This window comes from Ornithodoros turicata, chromosome 5 (genome assembly GCF_037126465.1).
Source record: "Ornithodoros turicata isolate Travis chromosome 5, ASM3712646v1, whole genome shotgun sequence".
Lineage (NCBI taxonomy): Eukaryota > Metazoa > Arthropoda > Arachnida > Ixodida > Argasidae > Ornithodoros > Ornithodoros turicata.
Genome location: NC_088205.1, coordinates 76,795,106 through 76,818,964, shown reverse-complemented (window position 1 = coordinate 76,818,964; position 23,859 = coordinate 76,795,106). Strand labels below are relative to the sequence as shown.

General features: G+C 44.4%; 2 protein-coding genes across 4 annotated transcripts; one reads left to right on the top strand and one right to left on the bottom strand.

Moving 5' to 3' along the window:
• Window positions 1-270: 270 nt before the first annotated feature.
• On the bottom strand, window positions 271-10,566 carry LOC135394863 (NF-X1-type zinc finger protein NFXL1-like). Of its 2 annotated transcripts, none has more exons than XM_064625894.1 (19): window positions 10,371-10,566; window positions 9,592-9,932; window positions 9,397-9,512; window positions 9,186-9,310; window positions 7,774-7,952; window positions 7,545-7,706; window positions 7,350-7,450; window positions 6,676-6,790; window positions 6,394-6,509; window positions 6,192-6,323; window positions 5,348-5,438; window positions 4,820-4,940; window positions 4,587-4,746; window positions 3,111-3,224; window positions 2,898-3,029; window positions 2,106-2,218; window positions 1,912-2,035; window positions 631-831; window positions 271-557 (listed from the first exon to the last, which is right to left on the bottom strand). In XM_064625894.1, exons 2-19 carry the CDS (start codon window positions 9,923-9,925, stop codon window positions 354-356), a joined length of 2,640 nt encoding a protein of 879 aa, XP_064481964.1. In that variant the 5' UTR covers window positions 9,926-9,932; window positions 10,371-10,566; the 3' UTR covers window positions 271-353. The 2 variants fall into 2 exon arrangements, with proteins under 2 accessions (XP_064481964.1, XP_064481965.1); XM_064625895.1 differs by lacking the exon at window positions 10,371-10,566 and adding an exon at window positions 10,253-10,328.
• LOC135394864 (kinesin-like protein KIF3A) lies at window positions 10,438-21,532 on the top strand. 2 transcript variants are annotated; one of them, XM_064625897.1, is made up of 16 exons: window positions 10,438-10,678; window positions 10,944-11,042; window positions 11,129-11,297; window positions 11,373-11,517; window positions 11,584-11,668; window positions 12,167-12,272; window positions 12,579-12,718; window positions 12,804-13,001; window positions 13,121-13,295; window positions 14,316-14,408; window positions 14,675-14,822; window positions 14,887-15,067; window positions 15,660-15,896; window positions 16,574-16,699; window positions 16,767-16,890; window positions 18,002-21,532. In XM_064625897.1, exons 1-16 carry the CDS (start codon window positions 10,673-10,675, stop codon window positions 18,028-18,030), a joined length of 2,061 nt encoding a protein of 686 aa, XP_064481967.1. In that variant the 5' UTR covers window positions 10,438-10,672; the 3' UTR covers window positions 18,031-21,532. The 2 variants fall into 2 exon arrangements, with proteins under 2 accessions (XP_064481967.1, XP_064481966.1); XM_064625896.1 differs by having other exon boundaries at window positions 10,439-10,678; window positions 16,767-16,894.
• Window positions 21,533-23,859: the final 2,327 nt, after the last annotated feature.

The following is a 23,859-nucleotide window of genomic DNA, read 5'->3' as shown; positions in this document are numbered from 1 at the left end:
TGTAAAATGGGGTGAAATTGGGTGGAGATGAAGTGCTTCTCGCATTTGAGATAATGATAATTCTCCAGTGCACATATCAGTGGCTGAATTTTATCTTACAGAAATTTGTTTTCATGTTGATTTTACCAATTTTTACCCTTAAATTGCCAGGCTGTAATTATGCTTTGACGTCTGGCATCACAGATAGTGCACGAGAGCATGAACAATAATTACCGGAGTAGAAGTGCCATTCCACTTTTAGGATTGAAAAAAAAACAAAAAAACTCTTACTTCTCAGTTTCATTTAGCAATTTATTATTTTCTTTCGTAGGAATATATTACTAGTAGTACAAATATGCAAAAAAGCTAAATCTTCAGTTGACGTAATAAGCCACGACGACTACGAAGACTGTGCAGACGGTGGCAAGTCCAAAGAGCACCTTGTGCTTGACCCAGAAGCTAGCGTCCTCTTCCACGACTTCGTGCCTGCGCCGATCTCTACGTTTCCTACGTGGGTGATATTCCAGCGGAGTTATTTCCGCTTCGTTGTCTTGACTGGCTTTCTGCTCTTCCAGCTCCTACGAGAGCACGACGAATCGTAAGTGACGACGGGACTTCCGACACGGACTACTAGGACAGTTTGGACGTTACCTTTTGTAATCTCTCCGCCTCGGCAGCTTTCTTGGCAGCCGCACACTCTGAGTCGCACGTGGGTGGCTCTGTTCCGTTGCAGGACCCTTCCACTTTGATCCTTCTGCAAGGACACTTGAGGGACACCTTCTTCTTGCATACACTTCGGGGTGGACATGGGCCATCGTGGCAAGTCACTGGACAGCGGTGGCTGCACTCCAACTGTGTGAATGACATTTGACAAGAAAATTGACATTGTGAGACAGTTGGAGCGATGTCTTAGCTTGTTGGAACACTTTGCCCCAAGGATAGGGAGCGCTATAAGGGCTATAAAGGGCAGCGTGCACATGCACCTATCTCACTGACTTGTAACGTCTCAAATGCTGTGTTTACGAAAACACTTTCGTTTTACACCTACAAACAAGGTTGTGTTTGTTGTTCGGTGTCTTTGTCAGTTCACAATGCAGAGCTGGACCATCATCTTTGAAGTACTAGTATGTGTCTTTGTGCTGCACCTGAACAAAGCAAACCTCTTACTGTTTCCCAAACCGAGCTTTTTCAAACCAGAAGGGCCAGAAAAATCGAATTACAGTCGCCGACAGATTTTTCGGACATGCTCGATTATTCGGACTCGTTCGCGGAACGGCCGCGGGTCCCATTGAGATGATGTATAAGAACGTCCAAAATTTCGGACTCCGCGCAGCTCCGTCGCTCGATATTTCGGACTATGTTTCCCGCGAATTTCTCTCATGGGGTGACAGAAAACATTGGTATCATATGAAATTCGTATCAAAAGAAATCAACCAACTACAATATTGAAGAAAAAAAAAGCAGTGATGATTGTTGATTTTCCATTACTCTTAGTAAAAGAGGTCTCTCGTAGCGCTTTTGAATCGTTTTTGGCCAACGGCCCAGCACGTGCTGTCCGCCCGCGAGTCGCGCGACAGCGTTGTAAAGCGAGCTTCACCTGAAGCACGCATGCGTTAGGTGAAGCCGACTTACGGACTTGATGACGGCGGTGCCTCTCTCGGTGCACTTACAGTGACGAAATATCGCTTCGGGAAATAGAAGCTGATGTTATCAGGCAGAGCTAGAAGCGCGTTAGGAAAGCATCGACAAATTTTTCCAGCCTACTAGGGCTTAGTAACGTTTATTTTGAAGCAAAATTCGTTTTTTCGGACGGCTCGATTATTCAGACTCTTGCGCGATCCCCGCCGAGTCCGAAAAATCAGACGGCGACTGTAGTTGCAAATCAAATTAATTGTTAAAATTATCCAACACCAGGCTTACAAAAGGTTTTACCTCTTTACAACAACGGTTCTTGCAGCTCTGAAGCTGACGTCTGTCCTCCTCAGAGCCCAAAGCCCACTGGTGACACTGGACGTAGAGCAGGTTCAGTCCGCAGTGGCACTTCATCTTGACGTATCTGGTTGCGTTTGAAGCGAGAATATAATTATGTTTGCGTTGACCACACAACCATTTCGAGAGTTACATACTGGGTGCACGGTGGGCAAGCACCAGGATGACAACGCTTGGTGCAAGGATGAACACAGCTGTCTGCTCGCGCTTTGACGCACTGCTCCTCACAGGGTCTGCAGTTCTTTCCCGCCTGTAATAGCATTGTCAATGTAAATATAACACATTTTCATGAGCACGATGCTTGCATATTTTAATCTCTGTTTCACATTAAAGGGATACTTTGCTCTCCATGAAGCAATTTATAGATTTTTGTTTCTGTGGGTGCTGTGCATTCCATAAATTACCAAATCACACACTTTGCCGATTTTTATTATCGACATTTATAATGTCGACAATAAATAAATTTTGCCACTCGAGGAATTTAGTCTTGCGGAACACTGTAAACTGGAGATCGCACAGTTTGAAGTTCCCGCGCAGAGCAACGTAAGTGCAACGTTCTTTTTTCACCTGGCCTCAACGATGATTTAATGATTTTTTTATTATCTTTAATGGTTCGCCTTGGTAGTTCCTGCCGTGGAATTGTCTGTGGTGTGCTGCGGAGAATATGTGATCACCCTGGCAGACAGACACGTAAGCTGTTGAGATTCTCCTGCTCCGCTTCCAGCTCTCGCGACAAAAAAAAACACGTATCATTAAAAAAAATGTTGATTTAGAGTAAAAGGGCTTGCAGTGAGACGTTCCTGCTAGACATGTTTAACTCAATTACACTTTGGAGAAACCGCAGGATTGGTCAGCTGCCACAGTGCAGACAAGGCCTTCGACGTATGAAAAGCAGTTATGTACTACAAGATAGCAAGTGAGAGACTCACATGTTCTGCATCTGGGGCTTCCTCCACCACGTGACACTCCTCAGAGCACCTATGATTCGTGCACGCCAGTAACCTTCCGCAGTCTCGGCCGCAGGAGTAAGGACGTAGTTCGGAGCAAGGGAAGCTTTGGATCTAGACGACGTGGACAATCCTTTTAAACACCTAGCTTCAGGTGAAGCTCATATATGCTCGAACATCTTCAAGAAAACTTACAGAATGTTTGCCCCTGCATTCCTTTTCCATGGGTACCTGACAAGGAGGGCAAGGTTTAGTGACCAAATCCCACCGTGCTGTTGGCAGGGGCTCCCACGGTCCAGCTCTTTTAGCCTTTGAAGGAGCAAGGAGATGACATTTAATGTGGCTCCAAGCCCTTGTTTCATCCATCAAGTTGTCTATCAGGACCCAACATCCAACACACGTGGCCTTTCCTATGAAGGGATTCTTGAAGGGAGGCCTACAAGCGCACACACACATTGCTGCAATGTGAGAAACTATGTGACAAAGTGTCCGCCCTGTCGCAGTTCCTGGCGGACACTTTGTCACGTGGTTTCGCCACGCTCTACCTTCTCTCACGCGCAGAAGCACAGGGACTATGACTAAAGCAGTCAGTCTTCCGCGATTCCGCGAAATTTCACGGAATCCCTTATTTTTGGGGGGGTGCAGATATGAGAGTTCTCGAATTCGAATCGAATATCAATCACTCGAAGTATTCCATTCGCGAATCGAATACCCAATATTTGGGTCTCCGGATATTCGACTATTCGCCGAAACGAATGACACCACCCGAAAGTTGGCTTCACCTGACCCTTCCCTGCATGAGGTGAAGCCTGCTTTACGAAATTGTCCATGCTGCAGGACAAACACGGAGCGATTGTAGTTTAACAGTAGCTCAAGTTTATTGTGCACACTTCGCCTGAAGAAAGGGGCGGTGTCCCTCCCGTGTGCGCTTTAGCGGTGGCAGTGGGGGATTTTGATTTGGGAGGTTGCCTTCAAAAAGTTCAGACCCTTAAATAATGGCTACAGTCCTGGAACAAAAAAGGGTGTCCTAAAGATGTAATTTCCCCAGGACATGTATTGTAAACTCCTTCCCATAAAGTCCCTATAAACTCTGCAGATGCTGAAAGATCATTCAGCAGGTATAAAATGATTGAAGGCAACAGAGGAGAACACAAGATATCGTGTATATAATGCTGAGCTACAACAGTGCTTTGAATATGTAATTTTATAAAATGCCTTTTGTTCCCACATTGAATAAAATTATCCAAGATTATCCATTATCCAAGAAAATAAAGTATTTCCCGTTTCAAGCAGCCTTTGACTGCTCGCCGCAGAAAATCACGGAATATACGAGTCAGTGCCGTGGAATTACGAATTTGCCTCACCAGAAAACCTTAACTACGACTGTCTAGGAACTGTGAACGTCACCAAGTGACCCCGACATCCCTTGTTCACTTTTGTACTCTATGAATGCACAGAGGGTTTCTAGAAGGTGTGTAGACAATGCCCTTCTCACATGCGCTGCAGGTAAGCTACGCTCACTATTTCTTCGAGAGATCTTGCTTGTTACTTGTAGAAAAACGAAAAATTAATGGAGGGGCATTTTACTGCTTCTTTAAAGGTGCAGTATGTCACGAGACGCGTCCTGGTCTCCTACAGTTGAACTTCGGTTGCGTAAACATCGTTTTCTACCTGATTTTCGATTATTTTTGTGTACACCGCAGTATGACACGTTGCGGAGCAGACGTGGCCGCAGGAAAGAGTCTTCCCACATTTCTGGCCGCAGGAAGGGCAACGACCGTTGTGACAGGGATGTTTCAGACGTTGTGGATGATGACAATCTGGTGGGACCCTGAAAGGCAAACGTATCAGGAGTGCCGTAATTCCCGAACCTGTTACGAGCAAGGAAAAAGTGTGTCGCTCACATGCAGGGCTTTGTGCAGTTGGGAGTCTTTGCTACCTTCTCCCTGCCGCAGGGTACACTGACTTTTGTACTACCGCATCGGCATGACAGGTCTATCTTTTCGTGGCAAGGGTAGCATGGGCCTGAAAATTCGTTCCATGTACCGTCCTTGCTGTTATGATAATGATAATTAGAGCCTGAAGTTTTAGGGTTTTACCCGATTCTCCCCCGAATTTGCACCCCGAATTGAAGGTTGCCTCTTTAGGGTGAAACCCGATTTCTACCTGGCAAGTTGCCCTCACTTGGATGTCTGTAGGAACGCATTAATTTACTTGTTTGGCAGAAAAATTAAGTTACATCACCACTTGTACCAAACCACTACATTTAGTTGAGTAACTGAGCCTGATTTCACCCCGAATTTAGCATACTGGAAGTTTTTTCACCCGAATTCGCATGAATTTGGTGCACATGTTTATTTACCCGATTTTTACCCCCCGAATTTAGACAAAAATATTTCCCGAAAACTTCAGGCTCTAATGATAACACTTGCCTTGATGGCAGCGGCTGGTACACTTATGATTTTTACAGGCGAGCATCCGGTTGCAGGGCTGTTCGCATGGCGGGCAACTGCCATTGCAACACTGTAAATTTGAAAAGATCGGGAGTCATCTGTGCAACGGTAACACTTGCTAAAGTACATATCAGTCCTTTAAGCGTACTGAAGCTACTGAAATTTTCGAAGAATTAAAATAGCGTGAAAAGGAATGTTAAGTTCTTCGGTGACAACCACGTATTGAATCCAGAGAGTCGCTTTGAATGGAGCGTATGTGTAGATGTTCTTGCATGAGAAATGGACTATCATACCTAGAGCCTGAAGTTTTAGGGTTTTACCCGATTCTTCCCCGAATTGAAGGTGTCCTTTTTAGGATGAAACCAGATTTTTACCCGGCAAATTGCACTCTCTGGGATGTCTTGGTATGCACCATCTTACTTGTTTGGCAGAAAAATGTAGCTGCATCACCGTTTGTACTAAACCGCTACGGTTAGTTTGAATAACTGAGGACGATTACTCCCCGATTTTAGCGTAATGGAAGTTTTTTCACCCGAATTCGCGTAAATTTAGTGCACACGCTTATTTACCCAATTTTTACCCCCGAATTTTGAAAAAAATATTTCCCAAAAACTTCAGGCTCTACATTCATACCCCATGTACAGTGGAACCTTGTTAATTCGACAACTTTCAGAGAACAATTTACCCATTCAATACCATACGGTCAAATGTGTCGCATGATCCATGCCGCTACTTCTATGTATCCTATCAGACGTCTCAAAAACTTCGGTCATGCTCATCCCTACAGCTTTTACGTTAACAAGATAACTAGCCAAATTCTCACTTTTTTATTGCAGGGATGTCGTCTGCAATCCCGCGTACGCTTGCACTTTGTCTCGCAGTAGTACGGCTTGCTGCAGGGCACAGACTTTTCTCGGGCGCTGCACTGGCAACGTTTCACGCTCATCTGCAGGCACTGCGGACAGATAGAACGGCGCTCGAAAATGTTTAAAAAAAAACGCAACGAAGAGAAGGAAAGAGCGTACACTTCCACAAGGTCCTGTATGACACCGTTGACTGCACCTGTGAAGACCACACTCCAAGGTCTTGTCGCAGGTGTCGCCGCAGGGAGGAACGTCCACGGTGCAGGGCAGCTGAGATTCTGAGAACGTTAACACGTGTGACATTGCTTATAAACAGCTTTGTGTTGCAGAAAAATGTGAGCATATTTCTGTGCACAAGTGTTATGTCACAACGGGCAAGAGTTCCACCTTTTTTTGTGTGCGACAACGTTACGGAGCAATATATGATGCAAGATATTGTCTCACGAGATTTTCCGCACGGGCATGACCTGGCCCCAGCTTTTGGACAGCTCCCACAAGATCCGGAATGACAGATGACCTCACAGGAATGATGTCCACATGACAGAGGCCGACCGCACACCTGAAGTGATGGAACAGCGTAGGAATTTTAGTCGCGTTTAGATAAGGTATACTCAGGGCCCTGTGGTTTAGGGTTAAATCCAGTAAAACTCGTTTTTACCCCGCGATTTGCATCAGGGTAAATCATCACTCAGAGTAAGACCTGAAAAAGTCCCATACGAACTTGCGAAATGCAAATTCAGCTTCCAGTACAGGAACCAGAAAACGCCGAGCACTGTGCATTCAGCTGAGTGGCTCGTGTTCATCCGAAATGTGGGAAGCACTTTCACTCGATATCACCCAATTTTACCCCGCTTTACTTTAAGAATTTTAAATTTTTTAAAAAAAATTTACTTTATAAATTTTTACTTTACAAATACTTTATAATTTTTACTTTACAATTACTTTACTTTATAAATATTCACTTCAAAAATTTACTTGAAAAAAAATCCCCCCCACACACAATTTCACAAAAACATAAAACCCGAATACCAACACATGCTTTAATTATACTTCAACAATAAACCTACGCATACTCAAGAGGAAACTTTATTCGAACAGTTTACCAAAATATAATTCACCTTGTTGCACTGCCACCGCGGAGATGCGCACGGCCTCAGTTGAACGCTCGATCCGCAGGAACACTTTTGCCTGCTTTCTTTCGAACATGGCTGGCATTCTCCTGCAACAGATAAGACACACTGATACATATAAATTCCCGACATACTCTAGTAATTGGACATCTTCTCTCCGAATGAAAACATGTTTTTTTTTACCGCCATGGCAGATCTGCTCACAGCTGTGCTGGCCGCACGAGAGCCTTTTCTTGCAGACGTTTCCGCAGGACCAGAGCTTCGACCCGCAGCGTCTCGGCTGAGGAGTGGCCTTCTCGCAGTAGCAAGTGGAACGGACCATCTTGGGACATGGCGGACAGGGTCCTGAAGGTGGGACACATAATTACGTGCGGCATGCTACTAACCTTTGAGGGGTAGTACACCTACAAACCTGGATGACAAAGTAAGAGACAACGATGACCACAGGACGGCTTCAGGTCTTGTTCGCACATCTGACCACACGAGTGGGGCACCAGCCACGGGTCGAATGCCGGGTCGGCCACTTTTCCGCAGAAACACAGGTACTTGGACAAATTCTCCGTGCCTCTGTACCCCTTGCGGCATTTTGGGCTGGAACAAGGTTAATTGCGTAGTTCTTTGGAATTCGATCTTCAAGATCGAAGATTCAGGGTAAGATAGGGCAAGCAGGGGAAGGTAACAGAAACGGAAACGGTATTATAGCGGAAATATAGCAGGGGAAGGTAACAGAAACGGAAACTGTATTATAGCGGAAATATAGCAGGGGAGGGTAACAGAAACGGAAACAGTATTATAGCGGAAATACAGCGGGTAACGGTAACAGAAACGGATATCGCACACTCAGAATACCTGAAACGGAAACTAAAATAATTTACGGTAATATTTCGGGTACTGCAGGGCCTGAATTATTACAATCCTTTACAGTATCATTTAGAGAAATTTATTAAATAAAGCAAACTGAAACTAACTGAGGAACTAAACTAAAATCAACTATCAAACTGGAGCATATAAGTAAACAGTATATAGTAAATCAAAGAAGCATAGTTCTTATAGTGACTTACAAGTTCCAAGCGTGAGTAACATACGTGAAAACCATGCTTATATTAGCTGTTCAAAGAAACCACGCATGTATATTTTTGAACAAATGTTGTCCGTTGTGTGCACGTATCCCTAAAGTCCTCGAAATAGATTTCAGAAAAAATGTAGAGGTATTAAGTTTTATCATGGTCTCAAAGCCAACTAAAAAAATACGAAGGAAAACAACAAGAGGGTGGGGCGGTACCAAAAACCGTACTACAAACGTAACGGAATCGAGAACAACAACGCTGGTAACCTAAACTACCTTTCCCAAGGCAAGATCATTGAAGTGCCACCACAGACTAAATCTAGTGTCTTCAGATTCCTACGAAACCTATGTTGTTTCAATCCACGGGTCTCAAAATGTATTCTTCCAAAATATTGCTGGCTATGACATGGAAGTACAGTATCATAAAATTTCTAGTTTTGTGAATCGCGACGTCATAGGATGCGAATCTGCCATGCGTCTGGCAACAGTGCTCCTCGATTTCGGTCTGTTTGCCACAGCTGCTTGCAGACTTCCAACGTGAGGCGGAGAGCGGAGACCGGGAAAGTGTGTGTGCTGTTGCTAGGAGACGGATGCAAGAACTCGCAACTGATATCTTGTGTGTTTTTTTTTTAATTTGTGGAAGTGTTCAGTGACAGCTGACTGCACGAGCGAGGTTGATTTATAATATGAAATAGAATGACTACTTTTTTAGTCCGCAGTGGCACTCTAAAAGTTACGGATGTTCTGCACAGTTTTACCAGTTCCACTGCGAACTAAACGCAGGCTGGTCGGGCGTCGACGTCTGCTGGAATGTGCTATCTTTGGCCCATTTTTGAATGCAGCCAAGGTGCAAGATGCAGTAGCAGCCGTTGCAAGACCATACCTGGACAGAAAAAAAAAACAATTATTGGGTCACAGTAAATAACAATAACTATGAGTAAGCATCCAGATACTGCTAATAGAACTCACAGCTTCATTTCTTTTGACAGATTCAATGCACACGAGACAGACAGTAGCACCAGAGACCAAATTGTCTGTCAGAAACTGTACCGTTTTCCTCAGGTCACCTTCTCCCTGATGAATGTCTGCACGAGATTGGACACAGTGAAAAACAACCAGAACGTACAAAAGAGAGCAGTGGAGAGACAGTAACAAGTTTGGTACCAGCATAAGAGTTGATGACCTTAGACAGAATTTTCTCTGTCTCGAGCTCGTCTTCGGAGGAGGAGGACGACTCTGCGTTTTCTGTGTCCAACAAGAACTTTTTAGACTGTTCCTGAATTTGTCTGCATGCTTCATCAAATCTCCTGCTCGCCACTGGAGCTGTATCGGTGTTACCACCGTGAAGGGTTAAGTTTCTCCTCTCATGCTGGCGGGTGATGCCGTTTTGAGAGCTCCCGTGATGGGGACCAACGTTGTTTGAGAGCCATGCCCCAACTTCGTCGGGAGACTGCTGCTGGCGTCCGCGACCGCGGCCGCCGGACCTTCGATTTGGCATTCTTTTTCTGCAAAAAGTAAGTGGGCTATTTGATGAGGAGCTTTACAATCACAATCACTTCGCACGGGGTGCGATCCTGCTCAGAACATGCTTTTTCTTGACCCACCGAGTTTTGATTTGATTCCACAGATCAGAATTCGTGCCCACTTTTTCAGTGATCCACAACGATTCGAAATTTCGCTTAATCAGCTAGTTACACATTTCACAATTATTTCGGTGCCTGTTAGCGTGCACTAATAGCAAAAACCTTCAATATCAGAACCATGAATTGAATATATATTGATATGAAATAATCAGCTTATTATATTTCAACAACGAATCGAATACCGCAGGTCATCAGTGAACGAATCGAACCCCAGTTTCAATCTGCAAGTTAAATCTTGATAACGAAAGCAGACCGAACAAAAAAAGGTGTTAGCTAGACAACAGCAGACATAGCTCATACCAAAGACAAGTCGCAGCTGTGCATCAGAAAGCTTGCAGGATGACACGAATGCAAGTAGCCATGTTCACCAATGTTCTATGGTTCACTAGTTCATGAATCGTGTTTGCTGTGCTGTGCGGCTGGCTGTGCTGCCATCTATGAACACAGAAGTAAACTCTGCATGTAAACCCGGTCACGAATCGATACAAGTCGATGGTTTCCGAATGGAGACGTCGTGACAGTACGTGCGAAAAAAGCGCATTGTTTTGCGCAGCTAGGTGGTCTCTAGTTCGTACATCAACACTTGCAACGTGGAAAAAACAATGCCGGTAAGATATGTTCCTACCTTTGAGCCGATATGTTACCAGGAGCAGATACCGGCAATACCGGTTCACAGCCGGTGATACAGCATATATCGCGTTTCATTGCATTTGTATCATCATTTTGAGATCACGGGACGATGTATTTGTCAGTGAACGTATCTAATCGAAAATAAAAACTCATTGCTCTCAAAACGCATGCTAATCGAAGCCCAATTGTTACACAACGTCCAATAACTTATGTGTCATGAAAGGGGATGTTTTCATATTTCAGTCGGCGAAATCAGGCGTGTCAGAAAACATCAGAGTCGTCGTTCGATGCCGTCCTCTAAGCGAAAAGGAGCAAGCTAGTGGCTGTCAAAGTATTGTGACTGTAAGTGCTTTGGAATTTTGTGACAGTTTTTTTTTGTTCTCCCGTTTTTTACCTTTTGTTTTTGCTCGTTTGATCCCCACCTTTAGGTCGAACCTGTCCAAGGCACGATTACAGTCACAAACACACATGGCTCACGGGAGGAACCTCCGAAAATGTTCACATTTGACACTGTATTTGGGCCAGACTCGAACCAGATGGAAGTGTACAACCAAGTAGCGCGACCCATAATTGAGAACGTGCTTGAAGGCTACAACGGTAAGAGAAAATAAAATCGACTCTGTCCTTATGTTCCCATGTTCACTGGATTATTCATCCCCTCTTCCCCTTTAGGCACCATTTTTGCCTACGGTCAGACGGGCACGGGGAAAACCTACACCATGGTTGGTGACCGCTCCGTCCCCGAGCTCAAGGGGATCATTCCTAACTCCTTTGCACACATTTTCGGTCACATAGCGAAAGCTGAGGACGACAAAAAGTAGGTCCTCAGCCGTCCGAGGCTTCTGTCATTCTCTCTCTTAACTCGAGTCTCGATTTCCCCCAGGTTTTTAGTACGTGCGTCATATCTAGAAATTTACAACGAAGAAGCGAGGGACTTGCTTGCAAAGGACCAGAGTGCACGACTGGAGGTGTGTCAGAACCACGACCTACTAGATCATAACAGCCATGACATAGGCACCCCTTCCCAGCACCGCATTTAGAAGCTAGCGGTGGCGCTACTCATCGGCCAGCTTATTGTTTCCTTAATTTCTGCAATACTTTGTACTTTTGCTTACCTTAGTATTTTTGTACGAGCGGCGGATGTCCCACGAGCGATGCTTCTTTCTAAAGTTGATTATCATCATCATTCTGCACGTTTTCATAGGAGCTGTTGCTGTCGTCTGCTACGGTAATCCAATCGCTTCTGCGCGTTCAAAATTCAAATTTCCGTTGTCCAATCATGACGCAGATCTCGCAGGCCGATGAGTAGCACCCCCTAGCGGATTGTGCGGACGGGCTCCTCATAGGGGTTGCCGAATATGATATGGTTGTTATAATCTAGTAGGTCGCGATAAGAACTCGTGCTTCTAAAAAGCAGAACCGTACTTTTGACCGAGTACTAATCTGTGTTTTCTTATTCAATGTAGGTTAAGGAGAGGGCTGACATCGGAGTGTATGTGAAAGGGCTTTCGAGTTGCGTTGTGAAAACTGCCGACGAACTGGACAGAATCATGACGCTTGGAAACAAAAACAGTGAGCTCTTTCTTCTTCACACTGGTGTCAGAAAAAATGTGCTTTTCGATTTTAAAAATGAAGTTTTTTTTATGCAAGATTTCAATTCAACCTTCTTCCTGACCAGTATTGCGCTCTTCAGCAGTATTACCTGTCCTCACGCTGTGATAACCGTTGAAAATAAATCTGCGCTATATTGTGCAACACATTATTCCTACACATTACACTCTAAACCCCTACACATTATTCACTACACATGCACTTCACACATTCACTACACATTATTCCTAAACTCCTACACATTGTATTCACTTTTCATTCATTTAGGAGCTGTGGGTGCAACGAACATGAATGCACATAGTTCGCGTTCGCACGCAATCTTTAGCATCACTGTTGAGTGCAGCGAGAGAGGAGGTGACGGAAGGCAACACGTTCACGTCGGCAAACTTCACTTGGTTGACCTGGCTGTAAGTGGGCTTTGTGCAGTTGTTTGTGTCTAACATTCAGTCAGTCTTAGACATCTTCTACGATATGTTCTAAATCTTCTGCTAGGGTTCCGAGAGGCAGAGCAAATCCGGCGCTTCGGGACAACGGCTGAAAGAAGCGTCGCAGATCAACTTGTCGCTCTCCACACTAGGAAATGTTATTTCTGCCCTGGTCGATGGCAAAAGCACTCACGTGCCATACAGAAATTCCAAGCTGACTAGGCTTCTTCAGGATTCTCTTGGGGGAAATGCAAAAACAGTAATGGCAAGTATTGAGACAGTGACCGCGTCGTTTTTTTTTTCTTTTTTTTTGTAATGTTGCACATATGATTAAACGGTCAGGCATGAGTGATCGTTGTGTGATGCATTTCTTTCTACTGTCAGTGCACGAATATCGGTCCGGCCGACTACAACTACGACGAGACCATAAGCGCTCTTCGTTATGCCAATCGAGCCAAGAACATCAAGAACAATGCTCGCATCAATGAGGACCCCAAGGACGCTCTCTTGAGACAGTTTCAGAAAGAGATCGAAGACCTGCGCAAACAGCTTGAAGAAGGCGAGTTCCCATTCACGATTGCCCTTATTTTTGTGTGTACTAGTGGCGCTGCCGAGTAGATGCAAGATCCGCTCTCTGGTGGTCGCTCCAAGTGGGGCTGAAGCGGGTTTTTAATGATATTTGACTGAATCTTTAATCCTTTAATCTGCTTTTAATCTTTCCAACAGCTGTGATGTTCGCAATTTTTCTCTGAGTTTTTCCGAGAGTTAGTCAACATATTCCATGCAGCCTGCTTTGTGTGCATCTCCTCATTTCTATGTTTACATTAACAAAATACAGAAGCCGACACTGAAGATTTTTGTTTAAGTTTAATTTGTACAAGCTTTCGCGTGGAGGTCCACGCTTCCTCAGGTATCTTCAGGTATCTTCAGTGTCGGCTTCTGTATTTTGTTTATGTGATCTACAGGACTTGACTCCCCTCTTCGTATACGCATATGTTTACATTGTGAATTTCCTGTACTTTTTTTTTTAGAAACTGCACATATTTCCATCTGTTAGTGAACATAGCTCTGGAATTTGGGAGTATATTTACTGGAACCTGCAATGTCCAGGGTACAGTGTTGACCATGAGCTCACAATATTTGTAGACCACAGAAAATTGTGAACAGTGGAAAGTGGGGTTCACCTAACGCTCGAGTGTAATGAGGTCAAGCCGACTTGCAGAATGGAGCCGCACACCAAAAGAACAATGGCGGTGACGTGAAGTGGGCTTCACCTAACTCTTGCATGTAACGAGGCGAAGCCGACTTGCAGAATGGTGATAGCTATACCTCGCTTCAGTAGTATTCGAAAATATATTCGAAACTTTCGAAGACTGAAACTAGGTTGCGAATAGCATTCGAATAACATCAGATATTCGTTTTGTATTCGAAATTTCGAATATTCGCGTAGCTCTAGTATTTATTTATCGTATTTATTTGTAAATTGTGTCTATTTGTAACTTTATTTATTTGTTCTTTACATCTTATTAATTTAGTATTTGTAAATTTAAATGCTCTTTAAATTTTCTTTGTCTCATAGGGATGGAGGAGTCTCCACTCGATGAGAGCAGCGAAGAAGCAAGCGGAGGAGAGGATGCGAATGGAGAGAAAGCGAAAAAGAAGCATCCAAAAGGTCTGCTCGAACCTCTACTGTTGGGCCCACTCTTCTTGAATCCTTCTTCTGCACTAGCGAAATATTATGTTTTAAAGACCAGGATTTCCGGAATAGTTTTGCAGCAGTTTTCATTTTCATAACACCTCTATTTTTATTTTTCGTTAGGCTATCATCGTATAATCCTCAAAGTTCGCATGAGAGCAGCCCAGTTTATTTTACAGTGCAGAGATATTTGGCAAAAAGATAAAGGATAAAACAAAAAGGATAATTTCTTGTTCTTGCAGCGATTTCAGAGGGGAAGCTGAGGGAGATTCAAGAACAGATCCTCGCCGACAAAAAATTGCTGTCCGAGAAAAAGGACATGGCAGAGGAGGAACGAAACAGGCTCGTGCAGGAGCTGGAAGGCAGGGAACAGCAGCTGAAGGTAGCGAGGTACGGATGGCAGCGACAAAATACCTCGTTACATTTGCTAACTTCTACCTGTTGTGAAATGTAGAGAGGAACATGAACACTTGACACAGAAGCTTCAGGCCCTGGAGAAGAAGATAATTGTGGGAGGAGAGAACCTGCTGGAAAAAGCTGAGGAACAGGAAAGGCTACTTGAAGAAAGTGCCCAAGAGTTGGAAGAGAGAAGACAGAAAGAAGCAGCTCTGAGGGAAGCCCTTCAGCAGAAAGAGGTAGAGGACAGGGAAGAAAAAAAAAAACAATAATAACTGCAGTACAGTTCCAGTTGCTTCTTTTCAAACATGTTTAATTTGCATTTTAAATCCATTGCTTCATTGCACATTCCTCTTATTTATTCCCGCTTCCATTTCTTTGCTTGAAATGCGAAATTTTCGATTTGGATCACTGGCAGAACGGTATCTGTAGCACGAGTTCATAAGCATGGATGCTTCAAGTAATTTAACGCACTGCATTTCACAAAGCAGTTTTGGGCAGTTTCCATGACCCATGTGTATCTTGCACACCCGAAATTATCACCCGCAAATCAAACAAAAGCACTCCAATAACTTACGAATGACAAGCATTACGAATAGCAATTGCCACAGTTGCTGAGATGCGCATGCCAGATATCCGCGCGCGAAAACGCAGGTGCACAAATTACGCGATTCTTTTTTGTTTTTTTCTTGTCATTTTAGTGCTAAACCAGGGGTGTGCAAAATATGCGAGTAAATACGGTAATCACGGAAAGTTTGAAAAACAATTCTGCATGGCCGATCTAGAAGATGCTAGCGCATTGTAGCGGAAGGTTCTTGTCTCGTCGTCCAGGCTGAACGACTTGACATCGAAGAACGATACTCCAGTTTGCAAGAAGAAGCAGCGGGCAAAACAAAGAAGCTGAAGAAAGTGTGGACCATGCTGATGAGCGCCAAGGCCGAGATGGCCGACCTGCAACAGGAGCACCAGAGGGAGGTCGAGGGTCTTCTCGAGAACATCCGACAGCTCAGCCGAGAGTTGCGCCTCAACATGCTGGTGATCGACGCGTTCATTCCGGCTGAGTACCAGGTGTGCACCGTCTGTATCACTTAGCTTCCTGCCTGCCTTAGTTCTGAGCGGGAGGTCCCCGAAATCCACCATTAAGAATAAACGTTTAAGAATAAAACATTCAAGAATAATCTGCTTAAAAAATACACGGTTAAAAATATATCTCCTAAAATAAACCGCTTACTATCCCCGCTTAGAGATCACCGTCTAATAATCCACCATTAAAAATAAACTGTTCCAAAATCCCCTCACCATCTAGCACGGAGGCGAACTGATTGCAATTTGCGCCGGGTTATATCACGTTATGTTAGGTTAGTTTAGTTTGGTTTCGGTTAGTTTGGGATAGTTTAGGCTACTTTGGTCCTGTGAGGTTAGGTTAAGCCCCTTGCTTGCAGTTCACATTGATTTGGGCCATACCACATGACTCTAGCAACTGTAGGGTGGATTTTGGGGGATTCTGAAACGATTTATTTTTAACGATATATTCTTGCCCGTGGATTCCTTAGCGTTTATATTTAAACGGGGATATTTCGGCGATTATTTTTGTGCATTTATTTTTAAGCGTATATTCTGGGAGATGTATTTTTAACAGTGGGTACATACGCTTTTATTTTTGAAAGATTATTTTTAATGGTTTCAAACGGGATACACCCGTTCTGAGCAATTTATGTCATAGTCGAATGTCTGTTGGCTCTCAGGAGCTGTTGGAAAGGTCCGTGCAGTGGAATGAAGACATCGGGGAGTGGCAGCTCAAGTGTGTCGCCTACACCGGCAACAACATGCGCACACAGACGTCATCAGCGGACCACGGACGGGCACGAGAGGCGAGGAACCTCGTAGTGTTGTTCTTGGGCTGACTAACGCAGTGTTGCAATCTTGTTCTGTGTGCAGAGTTCCGAGCTGGACCTGTCCCACGTTTACCTCACATACTCTCCCGATGGACTCAATTTTCCTGTGAGATACAAGTCCGGGAGGAGATCGGGCCGGACGCGTACCGCGAGGCCGAAGTCTTCTCGTAGGTAAACACGTCGATGGGACCCAAGTGTTAAAAACTAGAAATTATAATTGCCTGCATTATGTATACAGCCTGAAGTTTTCAGGAAATATTTTTTGTAAATTTATATATATTTTTATTATATACTTTATTTATTATATATTTTGATATACATTCATTTAAACTTTCCCGTACCGGCCGCAGAGGTTGTGGAGCTGGAAACTGTCTGGAAAGATTTTTACTTACAAATGTCATGCATTTGAATTGTAGAACAATCCTTATGTGTTTTGTTCAAGGATTTACACTTTTGCAATATACTGTAGAATCTCGATGATACGAACCTCATGGGGTAGCGGAAAAAAATTGTATCAAACGAATTAATCCAAAATCAAAATTGAGGCAAGAAAATAGACAGTGACTGTTCATTTTCCATCACTGTCGGTGAAAGAGGTCGGTCGTAACGCTTTTGTGTCTCCGTTTTTGGCCAATGTTGCCCAAATTCGCGAGATGATTCAAAGACCCAGCACGTGCTTTCCACCTGTGAGTCGCGCGACAGTGTTCTAAAGCGAGCTTCTCCTACAGCACGCGGGCGTTAGGTGAAGCCGACTTGCGGAATGGTGACGCGTAATATTGCCAGAAAGTTGTCCCGATGTGGTTCCCTCCACGTCTTCTGGTCGCTGTTTTCCGCCAGTGCGATGTCACGCAGCTTCGCGATTTCTTGTTGCGAGGGGGGTAAAAAAGGTAAAAGAAAAACAGAGATAAGGTGATAAGATTCGGGGCCATGTAATTCCTTATCTCCACCGCCACCAAAGGGAGAGTCATTGCCTGCATTGCACAACATGACGTAAGGGAGTTCGTGATGGGGATGGTGAAGGTCTCCCTCCTTTTTCGAAAGAAGGAGCAGCATGACTCGCGCGTCACGGGGGAACAACGTCTGTCGCATCCTCGGCTCGTTCGTATCATCCGAACTCTAATACATGGGAAGAATATGCATTCCGGCCGTAACCGGAAAAGAATTAGTATCATCCCGAAATTCGTATAATCGAGATTCTACTGTATTCTTAATACACTGAAACATGGCTTTTCTGCACGTGGGTGTTTCTTTAGTACCAATTGTATTATTTTTTTGTAGGAGTCGCAGCGTGGCCACGTCAGACATAGAAACAGTTCCTGCCAGTCAGTAGACCTCTACATCAACCCTCATTACACTAGCAAGCAAGGAACAAGCATGCAGGATGCAGTAGATCAGGTTCTGCATGATAGTCTAAGTTAATGTGATAAGGTCTCTCATTGTTTGCTGAATTGAAGGGGCTTTCGGCTTAGGGATATGATCTGTCCGGCCGGAAGCTAGTGTGCTGCCCAGCGTGGAGCTGGTGGAAGGCTGCCCGAGCCCTTGCCTACCTGTCACGAGAAGACGCACGCAAATTGTGCAAATTCAAGGAGGAAAGATGGGGTTACATTAGGTTACATGTTACATGGTGTTGCATGTTGCATGTGTCTCAAATATGTGGGGGGGTATTGTCACCTCATATCTTATGCACAGGTCTGTGTGTGGGCGCACCCAGGATCAGCGTGGTGGGAGGAGAGTGTGAGAGAGGGGGTTGGTTTTCGTATCGAGTTCCCTGAACCTTGGATGTCTGGCTATATGTCGCTGTGCCCTTGTAATATGAGCAACCATTAGATTTGCGTTACTCAAAAAGACCTGTACACTTTAAGATACACCATGTAATGGTGTCCTGGGAGTACTGCATTCCATTCAGTAGGGTGTAATACCTGCTTACACATTCCAGTGGCTTTTGCGTTACGTCATGTCTCTGCCATAATACTTGAGCTTGGGCATAATACGTGCTTGAGCATTGACACTACTTGTACAGTCGAATCTCGATGATACGATCACGGATGATACGAATTTCGGGATGATACGGATACTTTCCGGTTCCGGCCGGAATGCCTATTCTTCTCATGTATTAGAGTTCGGATGATCCGAACGCGTTATCTTGCCTTTACGGATTATACGAACGAGTCGAGGATGCGACAGAGGTCGTTCCCCCGTGATGCGAGAGCACGCGAGTCATGCTGCTCCTTCTTTGGAAAAGGGAGGGAGGTCTTCACCACGAACTCCCTTAATGTTGCGCAATGCAAGCATTGACTCTCCGTTTGGTGGTGGTGGAAGAGATAAGATCAAAGGGATTACGTGGCCCGGAACCTTATCACCTTTTCTGTGTTTTGACGTTTTTACCCCCTCTCGCAACAACAAACCACGGAGCTATGTGACATCGCACCGGCTTAGGAAAACAGGGACGAGAACACGCGGAGGGAACATATTAGGACAACTTCTGGCAACATTACGCGTCACCACTCCGCAAGTCGGCTTCACCTAACGCCCGCGTGCTATGGGAGGAGCTCGCTTTAGAACACTGTCATGCGACTCGCGGGTGGAAAGCACGTACGTGCTGGGCCTCTGAATCATCTCGCGAATTTGGGCAGCATTTGCCAAAAGCGTTACGACCGACCGCTTTCACCGACAGTAATGGAAAATGAACAGTCACTGTCTATTTCCTTGCCTCAATTTTTATTTTGGTTTAATTCTTTCGATACGATTTTTTTTACGCTACCCCTTGAGATTTGTATCATCCAGATTCTACTGTATAGTGATTGATACTCGGGACGACTACAGAGATGTTTATGACCATCAAGAGAACGGGTAAAAAATTATTTTCTTCAGCGCTTACCTGTGGCTGCGGTGAGAGCTTTTAAGACCCTAAGTGACCACTCGCGGTTTTGCGGTTGTACGATAGGAAGAAATGATGCACATCGTGCATTTTATGCCTCTTAAATGCAGCTTTGGATGGGCATTTTTCTCGCGGCACTGCGCATAAATGACCTAGCAGCCACAACATATAAGAGTGAAATGCCATCCACCCGTTTATGTGTCTGAAGTGCTTACAAGATTGTCCTTTCTCGTGTGTGCTAAGATAATATGTAGGATCATTAGGAAGGATCATGTTTGTATAGGATGAGCTATACATGCATTGGAGAGACACTCGTGCAATGTGCATGATGCATCGGTATAAGCACATAAATTCATACATTATGTTTAATACTTAAAGGGGCACTAAATTGCAAAAATATCTCTTTGTGATATGAAAGACTCCGTCATCATTTGAATAATGCAGAACGAACTAGAATCACCCGTTGCACCGTTTGTAATTGAAACATGAATAAATGTGCCAGTTTGGTGTAGATCACTCCATGGGCCATATTTTTAGGCCCAGGCCCGGCACGACCGCTGCATACCTAGCCCGCAGCGGACCCAAATCCGACGGATTATAAGTTACTCTGCCCAAGCCGAAGAAATTTAAAGGCTATCCGGCCCGCCCCTCTGTATCAGGCCGTGGCTAACTAAGAGAGGGCTCGAACCGGGCTCGTGCCGAGTAACTTAGAATCCTTCGGGTTTGGGGCCGGGCGCGGGCTAGCTATGCAGCCGTCTGGCCCAGCCCGTGCGGGGAAACAGAGACTCGAATCCGACCTAGGCCTGGCAGTGTACGCCCCGTGCCTGGCCCGGGCCCATAATGGTCAAACCCAAGCCCAGGCCAGGCCCACAAAAAGAAAGGGCCGGGCCAGGCCGGGCTCAAGTTTTTGGGTAAGCCCGGGCCTGCGTAGCGCTGTAGTTTGGAGGGCACCCTCTTTCCTTCGTCCGAGTCGGAGGGGCGCAAAGGGGGGCAAAACGTCAAGGGTACGTCACCAATTATGTGCATCCAGTTATCAAAACAAACATATTGTGGAAACTGCCACTTCCCACATTTCTTTGTCCAATCGACGTGATGCAAGCAAAGCTCCGACTTGGCTGTGATGCATAAGGATACGGAATATACCTGCTTCCAGTAGCCTGTGAGACCCACAAACAGTAACCCATTTAGAGCCCCTTCAGTGTGAAACTATGAAGAAATCTGCATTCATGCACCTGAATCCTGATGGATATCCCCGAATTGATAGAAAAGATCTCCTCCACAATGCTTGTGGCATGACACAAGTGTATGCTGAATACTCATGCTCTTTATTTTATTTTATTTTTTTACCTCTGTAAATGTTTTTTTAGACATGTTTTTCATGTCAGACCCCATTTCATAAGACTCATTTGTATTGAACATGCAAATTCCCTTTGAACACTGATGGCAGACAAGAGATGGGATCTCTATACACTGTGAAACTCTGTCAACTTGAACTTGGCTAACTCAGTGGTTAACTATGTAGTGTTTTGCTGTAGCAAGCAGCCTTGTGTGCATTTGCTGTGTCTGCTTATGTTTGTAAATAATGAACTTATTAGTTATTTTGGGAATTTTTACACGAGCCTGATGCTATTGATTGGGTGTTCAAAACCGTATAGTAGAAGGCTGCTGCTGGTGTGTGTGTCTAGTCATGACTGTGAATGCTGATATATCCGCAAAAACGAAAACACAAAGAAAAACAGGTTTCAGAGCAGTAGCTTTGCTGAAGGGATGAAGCTCTATGTCTAGTTTAGGATTATTTTAATGCAGTAGTCAGGCTTTGATTTAGGGATGACGTTTTATAACTTATCTTGCGGCTATTACAGCACCTATAATGTGGGCAATTGTTTTAGTTTTTCATTAATTTTGGTGGAATAAACTGTTAGGAGAAAGCACTTTTTTTCTGTTTTTGTGGTATTTCCTTTCACGATGGTTGTTAGCGGATGTGAGAGGCCTATATTGGCCCAAGCTAATCGATTTTGCAATCTTGCAAGCGAGGCACCCGCATGTAGATCTAGGATTTTTCTGAGGGGGGGGAGGAGGTGTCCTGCCCTTTTTTTTTAGGTCCAAAAATCGAAGGTCCATTTTCGGTTCAAATTTGCGCTAAAATTAAAGCGCAGTTCCTGCTGTGTACCTACGCGCAATTATGGCTCGATCTGAGCACTTTTATTTTTCGGCCAAAAAAAAAAGGTAAGCCTAACCCCTTGGGGTTTTTTCGGTCCAAAAATCGAAGGTCCATTTTCGGTTCAAATTTTGCGCTAAAATTAAAGCGCAGTTCCTGCTGTGTACCTACGCGCAATTATGGCTCGATCTGAGCACTTTTATTTTTCGGCCAAAAAAAAGGTAAGCCTAACCCCTTGGGGTTTTTTCGGTCCAAAAATCGAAGGTCAATTTTCGGTTCAAATCTTGCTCTAAAATTAAAGCGCAGTTCCTGCTGTGTACCTACGCGCAATTATGGCTCGATCTGAGCACTTTTATTTTTCGGCCAAAAAAAAAAGGTAAGCCTAACCCCTTGGGGTTTTTTCGGTCCAAAAATCGAAGGTCCATTTTCGGTTCAAATCTTGCTCTAAAATTAACGCGCAGTTCCTGCTGTGTACGTACGCGCAATTATGGCTCGATCTGAGCACTTTTATTTTTCGGCCGAAAAAAAAGGTAAGCCTAACCCCTTGGGGTTTTTTAGGTCCAAAAATCGAAGGTCCATTTTCGGTTCAAATCTTGCTCTAAAATTAAAGCCCAGTTCCTGCTGTGTACCTACGCACAATTATGGCTCGATCTGAGCACTTTTATTTTTCGGCCAAAAAAAAAAAGGTAAGCCTAACCCCTTGGGGTTTTTTAGGTCCAAAAATCGAAGGTCCATTTTCGGTTCAAATCTTGCTCTAAAATTAACGCGCAGTTCCTGCTGTGTACCCACGCACAATTATGGCTCGATCTGAGCACTTTTATTTTTCGGCCAAAAAAAAGGTAAGCCTAACCCCTTGGGGTTTTTTCGGTCCAAAAATCGAAGGTCCATTTTCGGTTCAAATTTTAAGCTAAAATTAACGCGCAGTTCCTGCTGTGTACCCACGCGCAATTATGGCTCGATCTGAGCACTTTTATTTTTCGGCCGAAAAAAAAGGTGAGCCTAACCCCTTGGGGTTTTTTCGGTCCAAAAATCGAAGGTCCATTTTCGGTTCAAATCTTGCTCTAAAATTAAAGCGCAGTTCCTGCTGTGTACCCACGCGCAATTATGGCTCGATCTGAGCACTTTTATTTTTCGGCCAAAAAAAAAAGGTAAGCCTAACCCCTTGGGGTTTTTTCGGTCCAAAAATCGAAGGTCCATTTTCGGTTCAAATCTTGCTCTAAAATTAAAGCGCAGTTCCTGCTGTGTACCTACGCGCAATTATGGCTCGGTCTGAGCACTTTTATTTTTCGGCCAAAAAAAAGGTAAGCCTAACCCCTTGGGGTTTTTTCGGTCCAAAAATCGAAGGTCCATTTTCGGTTCAAATCTTGCTCTAAAATTAAAGCGCAGTTCCTGCTGTGTACCTACGCGCAATTATGGCTCGATCTGAGCACTTTTATTTTTCGGCCAAAAAAAAAAGGTAAGCCTAACCCCTTGGGGTTTTTTCGGTCCAAAAATCGAAGGTCCATTTTCGGTTCAAATCTTGCTCTAAAATTAAAGCGCAGTTCCTGCTGTGTACCTACGCGCAATTATGGCTCGATCTGAGCACTTTTATTTTTCGGCCAAAAAAAAAAGGTAAGCCTAACCCCTTGGGGTTTTTTCGGTCCAAAAATCGAAGGTCCATTTTCGGTTCAAATCTTGCTCTAAAATTAAAGCGCAGTTCCTGCTGTGTACCTACGCGCAATTATGGCTCGATCTGAGCACTTTTATTTTTCGGCCAAAAAAAAAAGGTAAGCCTAACCCCTTGGGGTTTTTTCGGTCCAAAAATCGAAGGTCCATTTTCGGTTCAAATCTTGCTCTAAAATTAAAGCGCAGTTCCTGCTGTGTACCTACGCGCAATTATGGCTCGATCTGAGCACTTTTATTTTTCGGCCAAAAAAAAAGGTAAGCCTAACCCCTTGGGGTTTTTTCGGTCCAAAAATCGAAGGTCCATTTTCGGTTCAAATCTTGCTCTAAAATTAAAGCGCAGTTCCTGCTGTGTACCTACGCGCAATTATGGCTCGATCTGAGCACTTTTATTTTTCGGCCAAAAAAAAAGGTAAGCCTAACCCCTTGGGGTTTTTC